We start from the raw sequence: 18,646 nt of genomic DNA, 5'->3' as shown, positions 1-18,646 counted from the left end.
AGCTCGGAAAGACAGTGTGGACCGAGGCAGAAGTTAGAACCGGCTTCCTCTGCTTGGGGTCCATTCACAGAACTGTGGAATTTCAAAACCACACCCCACCCCAAGGGTTTCTGCAGCACTGAATAAATAAGGACTTGGGGAAGAGGGAGGGAGAAACTGAGCTTTGGGGGACTTCAGTGTCACAAATGCCATCACATTTTCTGGGTGTTCCAGTGTGGTAGGCAGTGCCTTCTGTGAGTATGTCCTCTCCTTCGTTGGGGGGCCTTGGCCGAGTGAGCTCCTTCCCGATCGATCGCTAAGTCCCTGCTTGGGAAATGGGACCGCTTTTAGGCCTCTGAGAGTCACAGCTGTCATTAATGTCAGTTGGTTTGGTTTTACCAGGTTGAAACTTCTCAGTTTTCGAGAAATGAATTCATTGGCCCTTGTCCCCTTCCCCTAGTTGGGTCACGGCATTTGCCTTTAATGAATGAAATCTAGGGTCTGAAAAAAACCTGAGCAAATATTTCCTGGCCGTTCTGAGCGGCACAGGGGAGGGTGGGGCAGCCCGAGTTATCAAATTAAATCCTCAAACACTGGCCGCTCCTAGTCACTGCCGGCTTCAGTCTTGCTGTAACCCAACACAAAGGGAGTCTGGTTTTTTGTGCTTAGCCAAAGGCCGTGCTAGATCATGGCGCCAACTCTCCAAACCTGCCTTCATCCGCCAAAGCTCAGGGATGGAATGGCCAGACGTGCTCCGCCTAAGTGCACGATGCCTCCGGATAGCAGAACTCCACGCCGCCCTTTTCGGGGTGGGTCGTGGTTTTGGTTTTGGTTTTGTTTTTTTTACTTTATGTAAATCCACCAAGCACATCTTTTTTCCTTTGCCTCTTGAGAGCATTCATCAGTTATAGGTATTGCCGGAGTGGTGCGAGCTCTTTGAGAGCAAGAACCAGGAAGGCATTTTGATGACAAAGCCGCTACGTGAGCGTGGATGTGTGGAAGTAACTTGATAATCCTAGACACGCCCTGAACACAGACGGGGCGGTCCACCCGCGCTCCTCTCCACCGCTTCCTCCCTCTCCCGCCCGGCCTTGTGGGCGGCCACGGCACCACCGCCACGGGCTCCTGTGGGTCTGTGTGGGAGGGGATAAGGGGGGCGCCCCCAGGCAGAACCGGCCACCCGCCCATCACTGCCGGCTCCCAAACACTGTCCCACACCCCACTGGCCATTTTACTTTCCCTCTTGTGCGAGGCACAGGGAATATATTAGAGGACAAAAGCAAGACGGGCTGTTTGAGTTTTAGGACAGTTTACTTAAAAGAGGAAAGTCTGGAAAGTAAAAGCCCAAAGAGGAAGTCAAAGAGTTGACCTCGCACAGAACCTGGCAAGGGAGGACTCTGGGAAGAGCTGGACGGGATGAATGAGAGAAGGCAGCTCAGCTCAGAACGACTCTGACATCAGCTCTTCTTCCTGCGTGCCACTGAGGGCAGATAAGATCAGGAAGGGTTACACGACATCAAAGCGACAAAAAGCACAGGTTTTAGGGCCAGATACGGATTTCACTCCAGTGTATGACATCAGGAAAATTATTTAACCTCTCTGAACCTCAACTCGCCTATGATGTAAGATGAAAATACACTCACCTTGTAAGAATTAAATGATATAAAGTGAACCCACACAGGTTTACCATATTTATCGGCCCCTCAGTAGATAACCGTGGCAATTACCAGAGCTCTTGACAAGGGAAGTGGCAAGGGGGAAGCCGACCTTCTTCCTGGGTGGGCCACTCCCCACCCCCCAGGGCAGCCAGGCTTACAGTGGGAACATGGGCAAGTCATTTCCCCCATTGTCGTGAAACAGTGCAGGGTGCCCCACAAGGACATGGCAGGATGGCTGACAAGAGACTAGGAAATGACTTAGGGGAAAAGCTGGAGGGATGCCTGCCGCGAGAGGCATCATCTCCCCTGCTCACTCTGTGATGTTGCAGTCCTGGGAAGACACACGCGCCATGTCTCTGAGCACTGCCTTCAAGGCTGTGGGCAACGACCCCGGGACCATCACCTGGAGAATAGAGGTGAGCTGGGCTGGAGGCGCACCTTCCTCCTCGCGCGGGATCTGGGGGTGGTCTCGGGTGGCCCCGGTCTGCTAAACAACAGCCGCCTGCCACTCCTTCAGTCTCCTCGGTCGGTCACCTTTTCCTATCCTTGACCCCTCCTGGGTGCTCGAAGCAGGTGGTGGCAGGTGGAGGAAATGCTTTTAGCGCTGGAGAGCAGGGCTCTAAGCAAAACTAAGTTTGCCCTTTATCCTGCCAGCTGCTCTGTGAGTCTGCACTTCCAGTAAATGCCCTAGAGAAATGGGTGGGGCCTGGGCCCACTAGGGAGACCGAAGACTCCTGGCTGTTTCTGTCAGAAAAACGGAACCTCTCTTTTTCACAGGGCACTCTGGCTCCTGCCAAGTGGTAGGAGAGGTGGAGGTCGGGGGGTGGGGGGTGTTACTGCATAGATCAGGGCACCGCTCACCCCTTCTCCCATCTGGGCTTGAGCCCCTCTGGCTGACTTTGAGCTCCAGAAGTCTACAGCCCTGGCCTGGGCAGCTCCACCTGCTAAATGTAAGAACCCCCCTCCCTGCACCCCTCCTCCCTGCTCCGAGCCCAGGGAGGGGCGGCTGCCTAAAACCCAGAGCCCTTAAGTCTCCCTGTTTATTTCAAAATAGATATTAAAAGTTACCAAAAGTATGGTATATTTAACACTGTTACATTTAACACCCACATCTTACATAGAATATACACGAGTATGGCTGCAGGTGTATGTCGCTTGGAGAGAGTAATGAAAATCCGTATCTGAGACCATGTGAATGGCTCTCCTGGGACAAGCCATATGTGCAGGGGACACATCAAGCCCCCACCCTAGACTCCAATACAGAACGCTGGGCATGGAGCCCCACACACTGCTGGCATTCACCTCTCAGAGCCCCACGGCACCCCCACGTTCTGTCTGCAGCCCTTGCCCGTACTGGGCGGTCAGGGTTGGAGAACAGTGTTGGAGGCAGTGGTGCAGCGGGCCGGAGGTAGGACTGGACTCGACTACTTATATCCAGCTCTCTTCCCTGCAAAGGGCTGGAGGAGCTCATAAGTCTCACAGTTAGTGAGACCAAGCAGGTGGGGAGGGGGAGGGGCGGAAGACAGGGACCCAGACTCAGCCCTGGGGCCATGGGGCAGAGCTCAGCAGAAGCTAGAGTAGAGGGCTGGGCCCGCTAATCCTGGGGCTAGCCTCCACGCCCTGCAGGATCAGCGCGGACATCCTCCTACCTCTCCCCTGCCACCTGTACCACAGGATGGAGGACAGGGAGGCTGGGGCTGGGGGGTGGGATGCAGACTATACACAGCCCTTGTCCTTCCAGAAACTGGAGCTGGCGCTGGTACCCCTGAGTGCCCATGGCAACTTCTATGAGGGGGACTGCTACGTCATCCTCTCGGTGAGCGCCGCCACCCCTCCTTCCCTAGTTCCCATGAGCTTCCCCCCTAAGAGCCGTTCTTGGCTTCCCCGAGATCTGCCGCTGATGCTAATCAGGTCCCCGGCACCCGACTTGATTCTTCCTCAGTGTCCTACAGAACAGCCTCCAGCTTGACTAGAAAGGCCATTCTTAGGGGATGGGGCCCTCGGTCTGAACCTCAGTGAGCCCCCCCCCCCGCCAGCAGCACTTCTCCCTCCTGGGGCCCACCCCCACATTAAAGTGGCATGGAGGCAGGCCAGGTAAATACAAGGCCACGCCTCAAAGTGCTCATTCCAGCTGAGGAAGCAATATCCCACGTGAGCGATGCCGACAGAGCCGGGCAGGTGGGCAGTGTGTCGGCCGCGGAGTGCAGGAGAGCAAAGCCGCACAAGGTCAGTCCGCAGCTCCACTTGGAAAAGATCCTCACGGGTCTCCCTGCGGTTGGAGAACAGTAAGCTGCCAACTCTCCCCAGATGCAGGAGGAATCTGGGCTGCCAGAGCTTGGGCCACGTAGCAGGTCTGCACAGGGACACTGCCGAGAGGAGAGAGGCCCTGAGCTGCCTCGGGCAGGCCACGAGCCTCCATACACCGCGTTCGTCCTACGGCAGTGGGAGGGGGGGGCAGTGAGCTGGCCCCTGACCTGATCTCTCTGGACATCCCAGACGCGGCGAGCGGGCAGCCTCCTCTCCCAGGACATCCACTTCTGGATCGGGAAGGACTCCTCCCAGGATGAGCAGACCTGCGCGGCTGTCTACACCACACAGCTGGACGACTACCTGGGGGGCAGCCCTGTGCAGCACCGAGAGGTCCAGTACCATGAGTCTGACACCTTCCACGGCTACTTCAAGCAGGGCATCATGTGAGTAGTGACACCAGAGCCAGGGCAGAAATGGCAGTTTCCCAAAGAGGAAACCAAAAGGGCCAATCAGTATATGAAGAATCAGAGAAACGGAGATCCAGACAAAGCTGTCACTTCCACCGATCAGAGCAGGGCAGACTAGAGGGCCGGGTGGAGGCAAGCGGTGGCAGGCTGTGGGGAAAGGGGAGCCCTCGTGCCCCACCGGGGGGAGTGAGGTCCAGTCTGGCGGTCAGTGGCTGGAGGACATTCTGCTGTCACGGAGGCCAATCAACTTCCGGGTGTATAACTCGGGACCTCTTAAGCACCCAGCTCCGCAACGGCTCACGAACCAGAATGTTCGCGGCAGTGTCAGAAGTGGTGGTGTGAAGCCGTAGGCACCGTAAGCACCTGTCACGGGGAGACGGGACAGGAAAAAGTAGCCCATGAGTCCGGGCGGCAGCGGGAGGCGGTGGAGCGGATACCGGCTGAGCTGCGGACAGCTCCTACAAACACCGCGCTTAGGGAACAGAGCAAGACGCAGACCGGAAATAAACAGCAGTGCCAATTTCTGTTTGAACAAAACACATGCCCACAAAACAACAGGATACATTTACCCAAATGAAAATAAAATGGCAGTTGTTCAAAAGTTGGAAGGGATGCCTGTGGAGGGGAGAGGACTGGGGGAGCACATGCAGAGAAAGGGGAATGCATAAATACCGAAAACAGGAGAGGGCTCTTGGATGATAATGTTCCAAGAACTGAGGAGTTTAACTCTCAACTTTGCGCTTGAGATTGGAAACAAAAAGAGGAATTCCGAGGAGCTTGAGAGATCTGAGGCTGGTCCGAGGCTAGCTTCTTGCCGGCTGGCAGTCGCACTGACTGAGGACCTGCTGGGCACAGCGCGCCCCAGAGAGTCACCAGGGAGCCCAGAGACAAACGCCCTGCTCCAGGGTGACTCTCTGCTCGTCCTGCAGGTGCAGGACAGCTACCTGCAGGACAGCTGGGATGGAGACGGGGTGGGGGTAAACGCCAGGGCCAGGAGAGCAGACTCCCTGAACGGGTTTGTCAGAAGGCCAGCGTCATTAATGCTGCTGCCCGGCCTGGGCCCCTCTCCTTGTCACACGCTGAGATTCAGACAGTTGCTAGAACCAACCAAGCTCGCACTACGGGGTCCTCACCGTGGCTGCACCCGCTGGAACACTAGTCCTCTGTTGGTTCCTAGTCCTCTTAATATGTCGGCTTGAATGTCACTCCTTCGGAGAAGACTGCCCCGACACTCTGTCAAAAAGGCCGTCACTGTGTCTCCTTCTGCGGCCGCACTTACCACCAGCTCTATTTCCCTGGCTAGTTAGCGCCGCCGCCCGGAAGGCAGAGGCTGAGTCTGCGTAACTGACCCGGGGCTCCCCAGGCCCGAGTGCATAAATAACTGGGGGTTATCTGGATGTGCCCTCAGCTACAAGAAGGGGGGCGTGGCCTCTGGGATGAAGCACGTGGAGACCAACACCTATGACGTGAAACGGTTGTTACACGTGAAGGGGAAAAGAAACATCAGGGCCACCGAGGTAAGTCCTGCCCACCGTCTGTCCTGGGCCCAGAGCCTCTCCACCTGGCTCCTGAACGACGTCTCCATCTCCTCTGCAGGTGGAAATGAGCTGGGACAGTTTTAACCAAGGTGATGTCTTCTTGCTGGACCTTGGCAAGGTCATCATCCAGTGGAATGGCCCAGAGAGCAACAGCGGGGAGCGCCTGAAGGTGTGCTTCTTCCGGTCTTAGCACCTTCTCCTCTCCCTCAGGCCTGCTCACGGGGCTTGCACTCTCTCAGTTGCCTTTTCCGTCTTCCTTCCCCACGGCTCTTCCGGGAGATGTGGGAGATGCGGAGACAGACCCCTGCCTTGGAGCAGTCTGTTTCAGAGACAGGCCAAGTGCGTGAGTCTGTGACTCACCCCGGCGTCCTGAGCCTCAGAGTAACTCCTGTGTCTGGGACCCAGGTCACTTCCCCGGAAGCCAGCAAGCACCAAGGGGGCCCAGCGGGACTGAGTGCTTCTTTGGGCTTCTTTGACAGGCTATGCTTCTGGCAAAGGATATCCGGGACAGGGAACGAGGGGGCCGTGCTGAAATAGGCGTGATCGAGGGAGACAAGGAGGCTGCAAGTCCGGAGCTGATGAAGGTCCTTCAGGACACCCTTGGCCGGCGCTCTGTTATCAAGCCTGCCCTGCCTGATGAGGTCATAGATCAGCGGCAGAAATCAAACATCACGCTGTACCAGTGAGTAACTAAACCTGGCTTAGGGGGAAGATGTCCCCTCGAAAACCAAGCACCTGTGCCTGGGTCCTCATTGTGGGTACAGGCGTCTGGCTTTCTTTTTACCCTTTTCAAGGGCGGCTTGCAGAAGGAGCTCAGTGTTCCCCACTCAAGGAGGCAGCTACTGTCAGTTCTTGTCAGCAACCCTCCCTGGTCTCTTGAGAAGACTCTTCCTTTACTTGAGTCTATCCATGCGCGGGGATGCGGAGGGGATCCTGTTCGGGAGAGAGTGCACCAAAGTGTCCTCTTGAGAACAGAGTCCCTCACACTCCTGTGTGCGGTCAAGCCATGCCTGTCAGAAGAGGGCAAACTTTCCCCAGAAACGCTATACTAGAACGAAGCCAGCAAAATACCAAATTGACTACAGGATGCTTTGTAGAAGAGAAGGCACAGGCTAATTTCTCCCCGTTTCTAGTGTCTCGGACTCAGCCGGGCAGCTGGCCGTCACCGAGGTAGCAACGAGACCGCTGGTCCAGGACTTGCTGAACCATGACGTGAGTAGAGCTTGGGCGGGCGCGGCTCCCGTGGCCTGCCCTGGCCTCAGAGATCTTCCTTATGGTCCCGAGTGGCAGTAACCACCTCTCTCCCTGCCCCTCAGGACTGCTACATCTTAGACCAAAGTGGAACCAAGATCTATGTGTGGAAAGGGAGAGGAGCCACAAAGATTGAGAAACAGACGGCCATGTCTAAAGCCCTGGTAGGAGCTCCGGACGTACGGTATTGTCCAAAACCCTCTGTCAGGAAACACATCTCAGATGTGTTCAGAGAGCCAGACGGGGCACTCGGGCTTATGGCGTCACAGTTACACACACGGGCTCCAGTCAGACAACCTGGGAACAAATCCAGGCGTAACAGACAACTCCTGGGGTTGTTGTGAGGCACCAGGGACGCCTGTGAGGCACTTAGCACGGCGCCTGGCGCCAGCGGCTGCTATCGCCGAAGCACGTCACAGCCACGGCCCCGGCCTCAAGGGGCCCGTGACGCCGTCGGGCCCCCGCAGATGAACCCAGCAGGACGCGCTTACGCAGCGAGAAGTGAGCGAATGAATGTGGCGCAAGCTCAGCGGGGACGTGAAGGCGGCAGGAACACAGTATAAAGGTCTTGCAAAACAAAACAAAACAAAACCTGGTAATAATCATGACAGGCCAATCCGGAGGTATGAAAATGTTCCCTCCGTCCTCTCCTTGAGGCAGGCAACTTGGCCCCTAGACGTAAGTGAGTTAGCATCTGCCTCTGGCTCCCCAGTCCTACCAACTGGCTTCGAAGGGGTGAGTCACCAGGCAAGCAAGGAACCAGTGCATTCCCTGACCGACCTGCCTTTCGGGGGCGGGGGTGTCTGCAGAACTTCATCCAGATGAAGGGCTATCCCGGCAGCACCAACGTGGAGACCATCAACGACGGCGCGGAGTCGGCCATGTTCAAGCAGCTGTTCCAGAAGTGGTCAGTGAAGGAGCAGACCGTGGGCCTGGGGAAAACGTTTGGTGTCGGTAAAATCGGTGAGACTGCTCCCCAGATGGCCTGCCCACCGCTGGACTCTCCAGAGAGGCAGGCGCAGGTGTCTTCACTCACTTGCCTTCTCCCAACCCCGTCTCTGCAGCTAAAGTTCTCCAGGATAAATTCGATGTGACTCTGCTGCACACCAGGCCGGAGCTCGCTGCCCAGGACCGGATGGTCGATGACGGCACCGGGGCAGTTGAGGTGAGTCCGTGGCTGGCATCCCAGGGCAGCGGGCACCGGCCTCCTACGGCTTCGCTGGAGAGGAGGGAGCGGGGGACTCTGGTCTGCTTTGCTGTCGTTTCCATCTCTGGGACCTCAGGAGTCGTCTCTCAGAGGTGCCCGGAGTCTGCCGCGCTTTCCCACAACCCCCCAGGGAAGCGAAAGGCCGACACCCCCGGGTGCTATCAGTAACTCACCTGGCAGAAATAGTCAAATCATCTCAGAGCCATGATGGGGACGCATGTGAGCAGGAATGATCCGGTTCTTCTCGGGATTCAAATCATGCAAATGTGATAGGCCCTCACAACTGGAAAAGAACCAGAGAGGGAAGGTGGTCTTGGGGTGGATGTTAGTGCCTCACCGGCCTGGATTCTCTGCTAAGCCCAGCCCAGTTCCCTTCGGGCAGCCGTCTCCTCAAAGAGCAAGCCCATCTCTGGGAAACCGTGTCTCCTTCCGTGTCCAGGTCTGGAGGATCGAAAACCTGGAGCTGGTCCCCGTGGAGCATCAGTGGTACGGCTTCTTTTACGGGGGGGACTGCTATCTGGTTCTCTACACATACGAGGTGACTGGGAAGCCACACTACGTCTTGTACATCTGGCAGGTAGGGCTGACGCGGGCTCTTGACTTTGGATCCTGACGCTTCCTCTGGCCACTGGCCGGGGGCGAGGCGGGGCAGGGACCCATCACTCCCCTCTCACCCCTGCAGGGCCGCCATGCCTCCAAGGATGAGCTGGCGGCTTCGGCATACCAGGCGGTGGCGGTGGATCAGCAGTTCGGCGGGGCACCTGTGCAGGTCCGAGTCACCATGGGGAAGGAGCCACGCCACTTCATGGCCATCTTCAAAGGGAAGCTGGTCATCTTTGAGGTGAGACCCCCTCGGATAAAAGGACCCCAGGAGCAGGAATACTCAGACAAATAAGTCAGCAGGAGGCTACCATATAGGACGGGAGGGATGGAGACCAGGGCTGGGGGTAGACACGGACGAGAAGAGGGTTAATCTCCCTGAAACATTCAAGGGAATCCCAGTTGCCCAGGCCTTCAAGTCCAAACCACTGCCCAGCTAATGTTCAAGGTCTTTCACGATCTGACCCGTATTACCCATGCAGGCGTGCTACTCTCAGCGCCCTAACCCACGCTTTTCACTCCAGTGAGGGGGTCTCCTCATTAGAACGCCCACGTGCCACATCACGCCCTGTCCAGCCTCGCCCCTGGATGGGCCCCTTCCAATCCAAGTCCCGCTTTCTCCGTGAAGCCCTGGCTGAAGCACTACCAGGAATGTATGATGTCATATGCTTGATATCACCCCACCCTGTGTCAAGTCCTAGTCTTGTCATTTATTAACGGTTGCTAAGCCTCAGTTTTCCCCTCTGTACCGGAGGATAATAAACACCTGCTTCAGAGGCGCCTGGGTGGCTCAGTCAGTTAAGGGTCCTACTCTTGATTTCAGCTCAGGTCAGGATCTCAGGGCTGTGAGACTGAGCCCCAAGTCAGGCTCCACACTCAGCAGGGAGGCTGCTTGGGATTCTCTCTCCCTCTCTCTCTCCCTCTCCCTCTCCCTCTCCCCCTCCTTCTGCTCACAAGCATGTGCACATGTTCTCTTTCTCTCTCTTTTAAATAAGTAAGTCTTTAAAAATAAATACCTCCTTCACAATTATTATGAGGTTCCATGAAACGATGCAGGTAAGGCACCAGCCACAGAGCCTAGCATATGGTAAGTCTCAGAATGAGAGCTAATATTTTTGGTACCATAATTCCAGCTCACCTGACCTCTCCCCGTTGGCATGGAAACTCCCCCAGGGCAAAAGCAGCGTTAAATTCATCCGTAATCTCTACAAAGGCTAGCCCAGTGCTCTGTTCACACGGTGCTCCCTAGAACCAGATTCTGCTTTTCTCCTCCTCTCTAGGGTGGGACTTCCAGAAAGGGGAATGCTGAGCCCGATCCGCCAGTAAGGCTCTTCCAGATTCAAGGAAATGACAAATCTAACACCAAAGCGGTGGAAGTTCCAGCCTTAGCCTCCTCCCTAAACTCCAATGACGTCTTTCTGCTGCGAACCCAGGCAGCGCACTACCTGTGGTACGGCAAGGTAAGACGCCGAGCCCCGGGGTCACACCAGCCCTTTGGAGCCCAGCCCTATGCCCACCTCCCTGTCAGCAAGGGCGAAGGAACTATAAAGTAGGCTGGAGCAGGCCTCCGGAAAAGGAGGCTTTTCCTCAAGGATCTCCAAAGGAACTGCCAGTGTTCGCCACACGTAGAAACTCACTGGCAGCATTGCTCACACCCAGGAGACGCTCCATCAGCTTCTACACAGAGAGAGGCTGGATAAGTCAGTCTTTCCACACCAGTGTGGCGGATTGTGATAGGACAGGCATTAACATTGCTCATAAACACTAAAAATGTGATTTTGTCAATTCGGAGGGCATCTACATTAAAAAGCACTAAAACTGTTTTACAAAAGAGAAGTGAGCAGGAAAAGATGCCCCACGGCTATCAGGGCAGTGCTAGTGAAAACCCCAGAGGTGCGCTGTATGCCTAGCAGAACGGCTAAAAAACCTGACAGTATCAAGTGCAGGTGAGGACACAGAATGATAGGAACTCGGGCGCACTGCTGTGGGGACGCAAATACAGCCTTTGGAAAACGACTGGGCAGTTTCTTGTAAAACACACGCCTGTGATCCAGCGATCCCACGCCTAGGTGTCTACCCATGAGAAAGAGAAGACTACCTTCACACAAATATATATAGCACCTTTATTCATAACCACCCAAAACTGGAAGGAACGCCCCTGGAGAATGGAAGACAGTGGTACATTCATACAGTGGGCACTGCTCAGCAGCACACACACAGAAGCTGTCGGGCCTCACGACAAGGGTGACTCTCCCGTGCCCCGTGCCAAGTGAGGGAAGCCAAACTCAAAGGCTACCTAGTGGATGATTCCGTTGATACCATTCCGGAAAAGGCAAGCTGTAGTGAAGAACAGATTGGTGGTTGCCAGAGGTTAAGAATTTGGGGAGGGTCTGAAGACAAAAGGGGAGTAGCCTGAGGGAATTTTTTGCAGGGCTGAGGCAATGTTCTCTATCTTTGTTTTGATGGTTGTGTTGCTGGAGACTCATAGAACTGCACATCAAAAAGAGTGAATTTTCTTGAATGTAAGCAATAAATTTAAATTTTTTATCTTAAAAAAAAAAAACAACAAAACAAAGGAAGGTGCTAAAATTCCAACCGAAGCTGAAACAAAGGTACAAAGGTGCCTCCTACCAACACCCACTGTGGGTTTCGAAGTCTAGGCCTGCTCTTTGCCACCACGCTGCTTCCCCCGCCCCGCCCCTCCTTTCCCAGCACCAGAACAAACCTCCCCATCCTGAGGCACTGTGGCCTGCTAGCTGATCCAGGTGCACTCAGTGTGGCTCCCCCCCACACACACATCGACGTGTCTACGTGTGACTAACACTTGTGCTGTCCTCACCCCGCTCCCAGGGGTCCAGTGGGGATGAGCGGGCGATGGCTAAGGAGCTGGCCAGCCTTCTCTGCGAGGGCACCGAGGACGCTGTGGCCGAGGGCCAGGAGCCGGTGGAGTTCTGGGACCTGCTGGGAGGGAAAACGGCCTACGCCAACGACAAAAGGTACGGCAACGCGGTGTCCCCTCCTCTGGGCTCCCCCTGCCGCCCAGGCTTGTGAAGTGCACAAACTCTAGGATGCCTTTCAGTTTTAAAAACCTGGTTTAATGAACCACTGAACTCTACCCCTGAAACCAATACTGAACTGCATGTCAACTAACTAGAATTTAAATTTTTAAAAAACGCATGATTCCTCAGTAGCCCAGTCCCTCTAAATGGACCGTATTGCAGACTACAGCAGGAAATCCTAGATGTGCAGCCTCGTCTCTTCGAATGTTCCAATAAGACTGGGCGGTTCGTTGTCACTGAGATCACAGACTTCACCCAAGACGACCTGAACCCAGGTGATGTGATGCTCCTGGATACCTGGGACCAGGTAAGACACAGCCAGAGAACCCGGAACAAGTGACGAAGACCTGCCCACACTTCAGGCTATTTTTCATGTCACACCTCCCCTGCCAGGATAACCCCGAGGTAGCCCTGGCCCATCCCCAAGTCAACCAAACATCTGTCAGTGGCAACCAAAGGAAGAGCCCACTTTTTGCCAGGGATGGAGAGAACAGACTGTTGTTTCAAACTGACCACCTTGGGAAGTTTCCCACCCTGCCTCGGGAAAATCGGTCCATCTTATCATCATGCACTTCTTTTTCTTACGCAGCACCAGGCTCCACACTCAGAGAGATGGGCCGCTTAGGGAACATAGGGCCGTAAAGGGGAGATCGCCAAGGCAACCCCTCCCTGACATCCTATTTTCTTCAGCTCAGCTCAGCAAACATACTCAGCACTTCCTTCGTGCCCCAGTGACTGTGGTAGGGGTAGGGTCACCAAGGTGAAGGGCCGCTGCTCTCAGAGTTTACAGGCTGATGGAGGGGCTGGACAGAGAAACATCATTTTGCTACATTGGAGGTATGGTGCCACGGGAACACAAATTAGGGGCGCTCAGCATAGTTTAGGGGTTCAGAGAAGACTTCCTGGAGGAGGTGGCTCCCAGGCTGAATCTCAAAGGACGAGTGGGCATTAATCAGGTAGAGAGCCTCCTGGGCAAAGGCAACAGCACAAGTAAAAAGCAAGGCCTGGAATAGTTTAGTATACAGGGAACTACCGACAACATCATCAGACCATGAGATAGAGTAAAGGAGTTCGAGATGAAGCTGAGAAGTAGGTATTGGCCTTACCTACCATGTCGAGTTTGAAATTTATCCTGAAAAGCTATGGAAATTTAAGCAGGTGAATGACACGGTCGCTGTGTTTTCAATAGATCACCCTGCAAAGTGGGGGGGGGGGGGGGGGGGGAAACGACAGAAGAATGTGTGCTGGGAATGTGTGCTGAGAGCACTGTAACAGTTGAGTAAGAGGAATAAGAGCCACCTTGGGCAGCACGGGGGCCGTGGGGTCAGGGTGGAGGGATGGTGATACATATGACAAATGCAGAGGCAGTAAACGGTGACTCGATGGGTACAGGGGGACCCGGGATGGCTCCCAGGTTACTGCCCTGGGTGACTGGATGGATGCAGACACAGACACAAGTCTAGAAAAGAAGAGCTGCATTTGGGGGGTTCTGTTTGAGGTTCCTAGAGACAGCCGTGGGGCAGGGGGGTGTCCTGCAAGAAGCTGAGTTCGGGAAGCCGACGTTCAGCGAGAGCTGGGGACGGGCATGCAGATTTAGGAGGCACACGTGGAATGAAAGTCACAAACACCAAGCCGATTCTGGGAAAAACCTTTCCCCTGCTGAACAAATGAAGCTGGGAAAGTCTCTGAGGCTGTGATTCACTGGGGAGGGAGAGGAAGGGCAGTGGTCTGGCCTAGTACTTAGTCCTTGACAGAGCGCGTTCAGGTGCCACCTCTCCCACGACAGGTGTTCTTGTGGATCGGGGCTGAGGCCGAGGCCACAGAGAAGGAGAGCGCCCTGGAGACAGCCCGGGAGTACCTGCGCACTCACCCCAGCGGCCGGGACACCGGCGCACCAACGCTGATCATCAAACAGGGCTTCGAGCCTCCCATCTTCACAGGCTGGTTCTTGGCCTGGGACCCTCATATTTGGAGCGTAAGCACAGAGAGAAGGGGGGAGACTTCCCTACTGCCCGGGTGCTCCGCATGAATAGCTCAGTGCGAAGGGGGGTACTGACTCAAGGGCTGAGGCGATCCAGGACCACATTTCCCCAACCCCTCTCCGCTCCCCTGCTTTTCACGTTCCTTCTCTTCTCCGCCCACCACGGCACTAAGTCCGGCTAGAGAACTCACAGCTTGTCTCAGGAATAAGCCATGTGTGGAAGTAACAAATGGTTGATAAAGTTTATCCACACACATCTCCTTTTTGAGCTTTACAACCACCCTGACAGCTGGGGCAAACGTTGTTTCCCAGTTAAAAAGGAGGAGGCTTACAGGAGAGGGGACTTGTCAAAAGTCACAATGAACCACTGGGAAGAAGCCGGGTTTTCTGACTCCTAGTCAACTGCTCTGTCTTCTTTGGTCTTGTATGGAGGATTAAGGAACACCAGCAAAGAACGCAGATCATGTGTAAGGACCTTCCAACCTGGCGTGGACCCAGAAGAGGGGATTTTCATTTCTGCTTAGCCCTGCAATGTCTTCTGATTCCCCGACTGCTTTGCTTTCCTCACGGGGCGGTGAGCCTGAGATTCCCTCCCCCCATAGGCAGCACCTTGTCCTGTCTTCTCTCTGCCTCAGGCACGCAGGTCCTATGAGCAGTTAAAAGAAGAGCTGGGAGATGCCGCTGCTATCACGAGAATCACTGCTGTGAGTTGGGTCTGCTCTTGGAGAAGCAAGTCGTACAGCAGCCGGGGCCAGAGAGAAACCCTAAACGCTAGAGTCCCCGCACGGGTGAAACCCTATCATGTCCTTCTCAGTATCACTCTCGTGGGCTATTTTGATTTAAGATTGTTTTAAGCAATAGCAAAGCAGGCCTCAAAGCCAAGTTCCTCGTTTTACGGCCTTCCAGAATTTAGAATAGACTTGCTGCTTAAAGAAACAAATATATTTTTAAAATATAAATATAAGCAATTCTGACCGAGGAATCACCTAGAATTATGGACTGAACATTTTTGTCTTCCAAAATTTGTATACTGAACCCCTAACCCCTAATGTGATGGTATGTGGGGGTGGGGCCTTTAGGGGGTAACGAGTGCCCTTGAAGGAAGAGCTATGAGGGCTTGCTCTCTTGCTCTCTGCCGTGTGAGGACACACTGGGAAAGTGCCACCCACAAGCCAGGAAGCAGGCTCTCCCCAGACCCAGGATTTGCGGACACCTTGATCTTGGACTTCCTAGCCTCCAGAACTATGGGAAATGAATGTCTGTTGTTTAAGCTGAAAAAAAAAACAAAAACTACAAAAACTAATTTTATTATTCAATTCTATCATTCAGGACAGATTCAAATGACTGGCACTATTTTTCATAAATAATAAGCTTCTAACCCAAATGATATGCTTACCCGCTTCTGACGGCGAAGTCCACACACACTCAGCCCATTACCCCCTCTCTGGCCAGGAATCCGACCGCTCTTGGGCAGCAGGATGAGCCGTGGTCGCAGGTGTCCAAGCCATCTGCAGCTCTATCCTCTGTGCTCTACAAACTCAAGATTCCAAAGCTAACGGCCATGTAGTATCTTTAAAATGTGTTTAACCACAGTATGACTTCAATTCGAAGTCATTTAAAGGCTGGAAATGTAGAGCCTAAAGACAAGTGCCGAAAGGAGGTCTGTGATCACAGTATCTGAAAGAGACCGAAGCACAGCACTACGCCACACTGGCTCCATAGGATTTACCAGACTCACTGAATCCGCTTTCCCAAGAAGGACCCCAACATCTGAATATTTTAGATTCCCAGGGGATTCTGACATGCAGCCAGCTTTAGGGACCATCGCTCAAAAAGACGATCGCAGCGGGTGCAGTGGTATCAGCACTTCACCTGCACAGACCCTGAACAGTCTCTTACCCTGTCTCCATTCTTATCTCACCTAGGACATGAGGAATGCAACCCTCACCCTGAATTCTGAGCCAAAATATTACCCTATTGAAGTTCTGTTGAAAAACCAAAATCAGGAGCTGCCTGAGGATGTGAACCCTGCCAAAAAGGAGGTGAGTGACTAAAGGAGCTGTGTCTACTGTGAGCGGAGCTCGTCGTCAGGAAAGCGCCCGTCTCCGTCCATGGCCTAGGACACTCTGGCACTTTGTAGGCCCCTCAGATCACATCTGAGCTACCCAGTAGCTCAAGACAAAAACCGGGGACTCTTTTTTTTCACCCCCCACATCGGCCCATCAGCTCGCCTCTGTCCACTCCTCCCCGTCTCTCTGCTGTCCAGCCACCACGGACTACTCCAGTAGCCCCCCAACTGGCTTCCAGCCCTGTCCCTACGATCAGCTCCCCCCGTAACAGCCCATAGGCTTTTAAAACAGACAACACTATTCTGTTTAAAACATCTCAAATGGCTTCCCACCGCAAATAGAAAAGAATCCAGAATCCTCTCTACGGCCTCCGTGGCTCTTCACAACCTGGCCCGCGCCCGCCTCTCTGATGTCATCTCATGTACCACTGCCCCCTTCACTTCCCACCCTCCAGCCACAGGCTTCCCTTTCACACACACTCGTCCAGCCTTGGAGCCTTTACACCGCCGGAAAAAGCTTTCTTCTCTCAGATCATCACAGAGCCAGCTCCTCCTCATGGCTCAGGTCCTGCCTCCAACGCTACCTCCCCCGGAAGGCCCTCCCTGACTGCCCTAACACTGCTTAAGAGCAAGGACCTTCTCTGTCTTGTTCACCACCACGTTCTCCACTTTTCAGCACCTAAAACCGTGCCTGGCAGAATGTATGCACTCTTGAAGTTTTGGTGGAATGAAATAGCATTTTGATGTTGAATGAATTCACTTATTTTCCCCTCAAAGGAGTGGATTTGGGAAGGGTCTCTGGGTTTTCCGCAATGTCTTAGCTAACTAACTCTTAAGGATCTGGACTACAACTTTCTTGAAAACAGAAGCCGTATCTTAGTACTTTTACTCAGACAGCAGCTATCCAGAAAGCATCAATAAATAAATGTTAGGAGAATTTTATGCTCTGAACAAGATTCACTTGATCGTGCATTCAAAAATGTCTGGATAAAAAATGGTAGATCAGGGCATGGAACAAGGAAACCCAGCACTCTATTTCGTTCTCCATGCAGCCAAAACCTCATGTCTAGAATTCATCATATATAACCCAATTCTTGTTCTTCCGGCCAGAAACTGGTGCCAGATGGGACCAGAAGAGCAGCAAATCCGGTCAGCTTCTGCTCAGGCCAAAATGGGACTCCATAACCCCAGAACCCTCCAATTAATAATTCAAGTCCATTCCAGACTTTCTGAAAAATCCCTTCTCCTTCCCCCTTCAAAGACGGTCTCTCGGCTCTACCCTCCCCCGCTCTGTTGGTGTTGATGGGTGCCATGCCTTCCTCCTAACTAGAGACTTTGTTTTCTCTCCTAGAATTACCTCTCTGAACAGGATTTTATTTCTGTGTTTGGCATCACAAGAGGGCAATTTGCTGCTCTGCCTGGCTGGAAGCAGCTCCAAATGAAGAAAGAAAAGGGGCTTTTCTAAGGCAAGAAGCTATATGCCTATTGCAAGACCACAGAAGAGAGCAGACAGTCCCAATAACAGGAAAGAATTTATCTACCAACTTTTGCCTAATAGCCAGCTACTTAGATACAGTAAGGTCTGCAAATCACAGCACGTTCTCCATCTTTCTCACCCCTGCATTCCGTAGTTATATACCTAAAATGTTAACCACTTACTTTTTGATTTTTGTGGCCTTCCGGCTAAGGTCTCAGCAGAAAGCACCACAACTGCATGAATCCAGAAAAGTCAGAGAAAAAAAACAACTGAGTTTAAAGTGTTTCATAATGGGGCTAGGATGTAAGGTTGTTTTAAATTCTAAGATCCGTGTTTGCAAAATCTATTTAACCCACCAATCACTGAAGTTATTCCCATATATACCCCAAGGGCAAAATCCAAATGCCCAGATCTGTACGTGCCAGAGATTTTTAACTCTTCAAATAAAGATATCTGTATGAGCAAATGGGAGTTCTTTTCAGTATTTGGGGTTTGCCGGTTATGGTAATTATTTTGTGATGCTGGTGGGGTGCCTGGGTGGCTCAGTCGTTAAGCGTCTGCCTTCGGCTCAGGGCGTGATCCCAGAGTCCTTGGGATCAAGCCCCACATCGGGCTCCCTGCTCTGCTGGAAGCCTGCTTCTTCCTCTCCCACTCCCCCTGCTTGTGTTCCCTCTCTCGCTGGCTATGTCTCTGTCAAATAAATAAATAAAATCCTTAAAAAAATTTTTTTTTGTGATGCTGGGAGAAACGTCTCGGTACTGGGGTAGTAAAGAGGCGCTGCTGAGTTCTCTGGATAACTGGACCACTGTAAGTCCTGTTTCTGGCACAAGAATGTCAACATCTGCCTTACAGCTGTCCGGGAAACCTCAGTCCCCACCCATCTCTACCCCATTATCCAAAAGAGAAACAGGGCCATGTGTTATTAATTTCAGTAACAAGGCCAGAACCAGTGTGCACACCACTGCAGAGAGCCTTCAAAGCACATCACAGACAGCAACAAATGAGCCCCATTTTCCAGACAGCTCAAAGTTAGTGTCAACCACTCCCAAGGAATCCGTGTGACAGAAGTAACATAACGGAGGACGTTCCAGGGTAGAAGCACCATCCAAAG

At 53.4% G+C, this 18,646-nt stretch overlaps 1 protein-coding gene across 2 annotated transcripts; it reads left to right on the top strand.

The window, feature by feature from the left end:
• Positions 1–1,908: 1,908 nt before the first annotated feature.
• Positions 1,909–18,001, top strand: AVIL (advillin). 2 transcript variants are annotated; one of them, XM_008684179.2, is made up of 19 exons: positions 1,909–2,053; positions 3,379–3,453; positions 4,134–4,330; positions 5,763–5,871; positions 5,951–6,061; positions 6,372–6,574; positions 7,026–7,104; positions 7,209–7,307; positions 7,953–8,106; positions 8,208–8,308; positions 8,790–8,927; positions 9,033–9,191; positions 10,231–10,410; positions 11,801–11,946; positions 12,172–12,316; positions 13,796–13,984; positions 14,626–14,694; positions 15,916–16,032; positions 17,410–18,001. In XM_008684179.2, the coding sequence occupies exons 1-19, from the start codon at positions 1,916–1,918 to the stop codon at positions 17,521–17,523; spliced, it is 2,523 nt and encodes an 840-aa protein (XP_008682401.1). In that variant the 5' UTR covers positions 1,909–1,915; the 3' UTR covers positions 17,524–18,001. The 2 variants fall into 2 exon arrangements, with proteins under 2 accessions (XP_008682401.1, XP_008682396.1); XM_008684174.2 differs by having other exon boundaries at positions 12,139–12,316.
• The last annotated feature ends 645 nt before the right edge of the window (positions 18,002–18,646 follow it).

The sequence above is a fragment of the Ursus maritimus genome, unplaced genomic scaffold (genome assembly GCF_017311325.1).
Source record: "Ursus maritimus isolate PB19 unplaced genomic scaffold, ASM1731132v1 scaffold_21, whole genome shotgun sequence".
NCBI classification, from domain to species: Eukaryota; Metazoa; Chordata; class Mammalia; order Carnivora; family Ursidae; genus Ursus; species Ursus maritimus.
The sequence above is the reverse complement of the archived record's forward strand: the minus strand, read 5'-3'. Positions and strand labels throughout refer to the sequence as shown.

Coding starts and splice junctions, on each gene's coding strand:
- AVIL (XM_008684174.2), top strand. CDS start 1,916: ATGCCTGCCGCGAGAGGCATCATCTCCCCTGCTCACTCTGTGATGTTG. Junction 5,872..5,950: donor GAAACATCAGGGCCACCGAG/GTAAGTCCTGCC, acceptor TCTCCTCTGCAG/GTGGAAATGAGCTGGGACAG. Junction 7,308..7,952: donor CGGCCATGTCTAAAGCCCTG/GTAGGAGCTCCG, acceptor GGGTGTCTGCAG/AACTTCATCCAGATGAAGGG.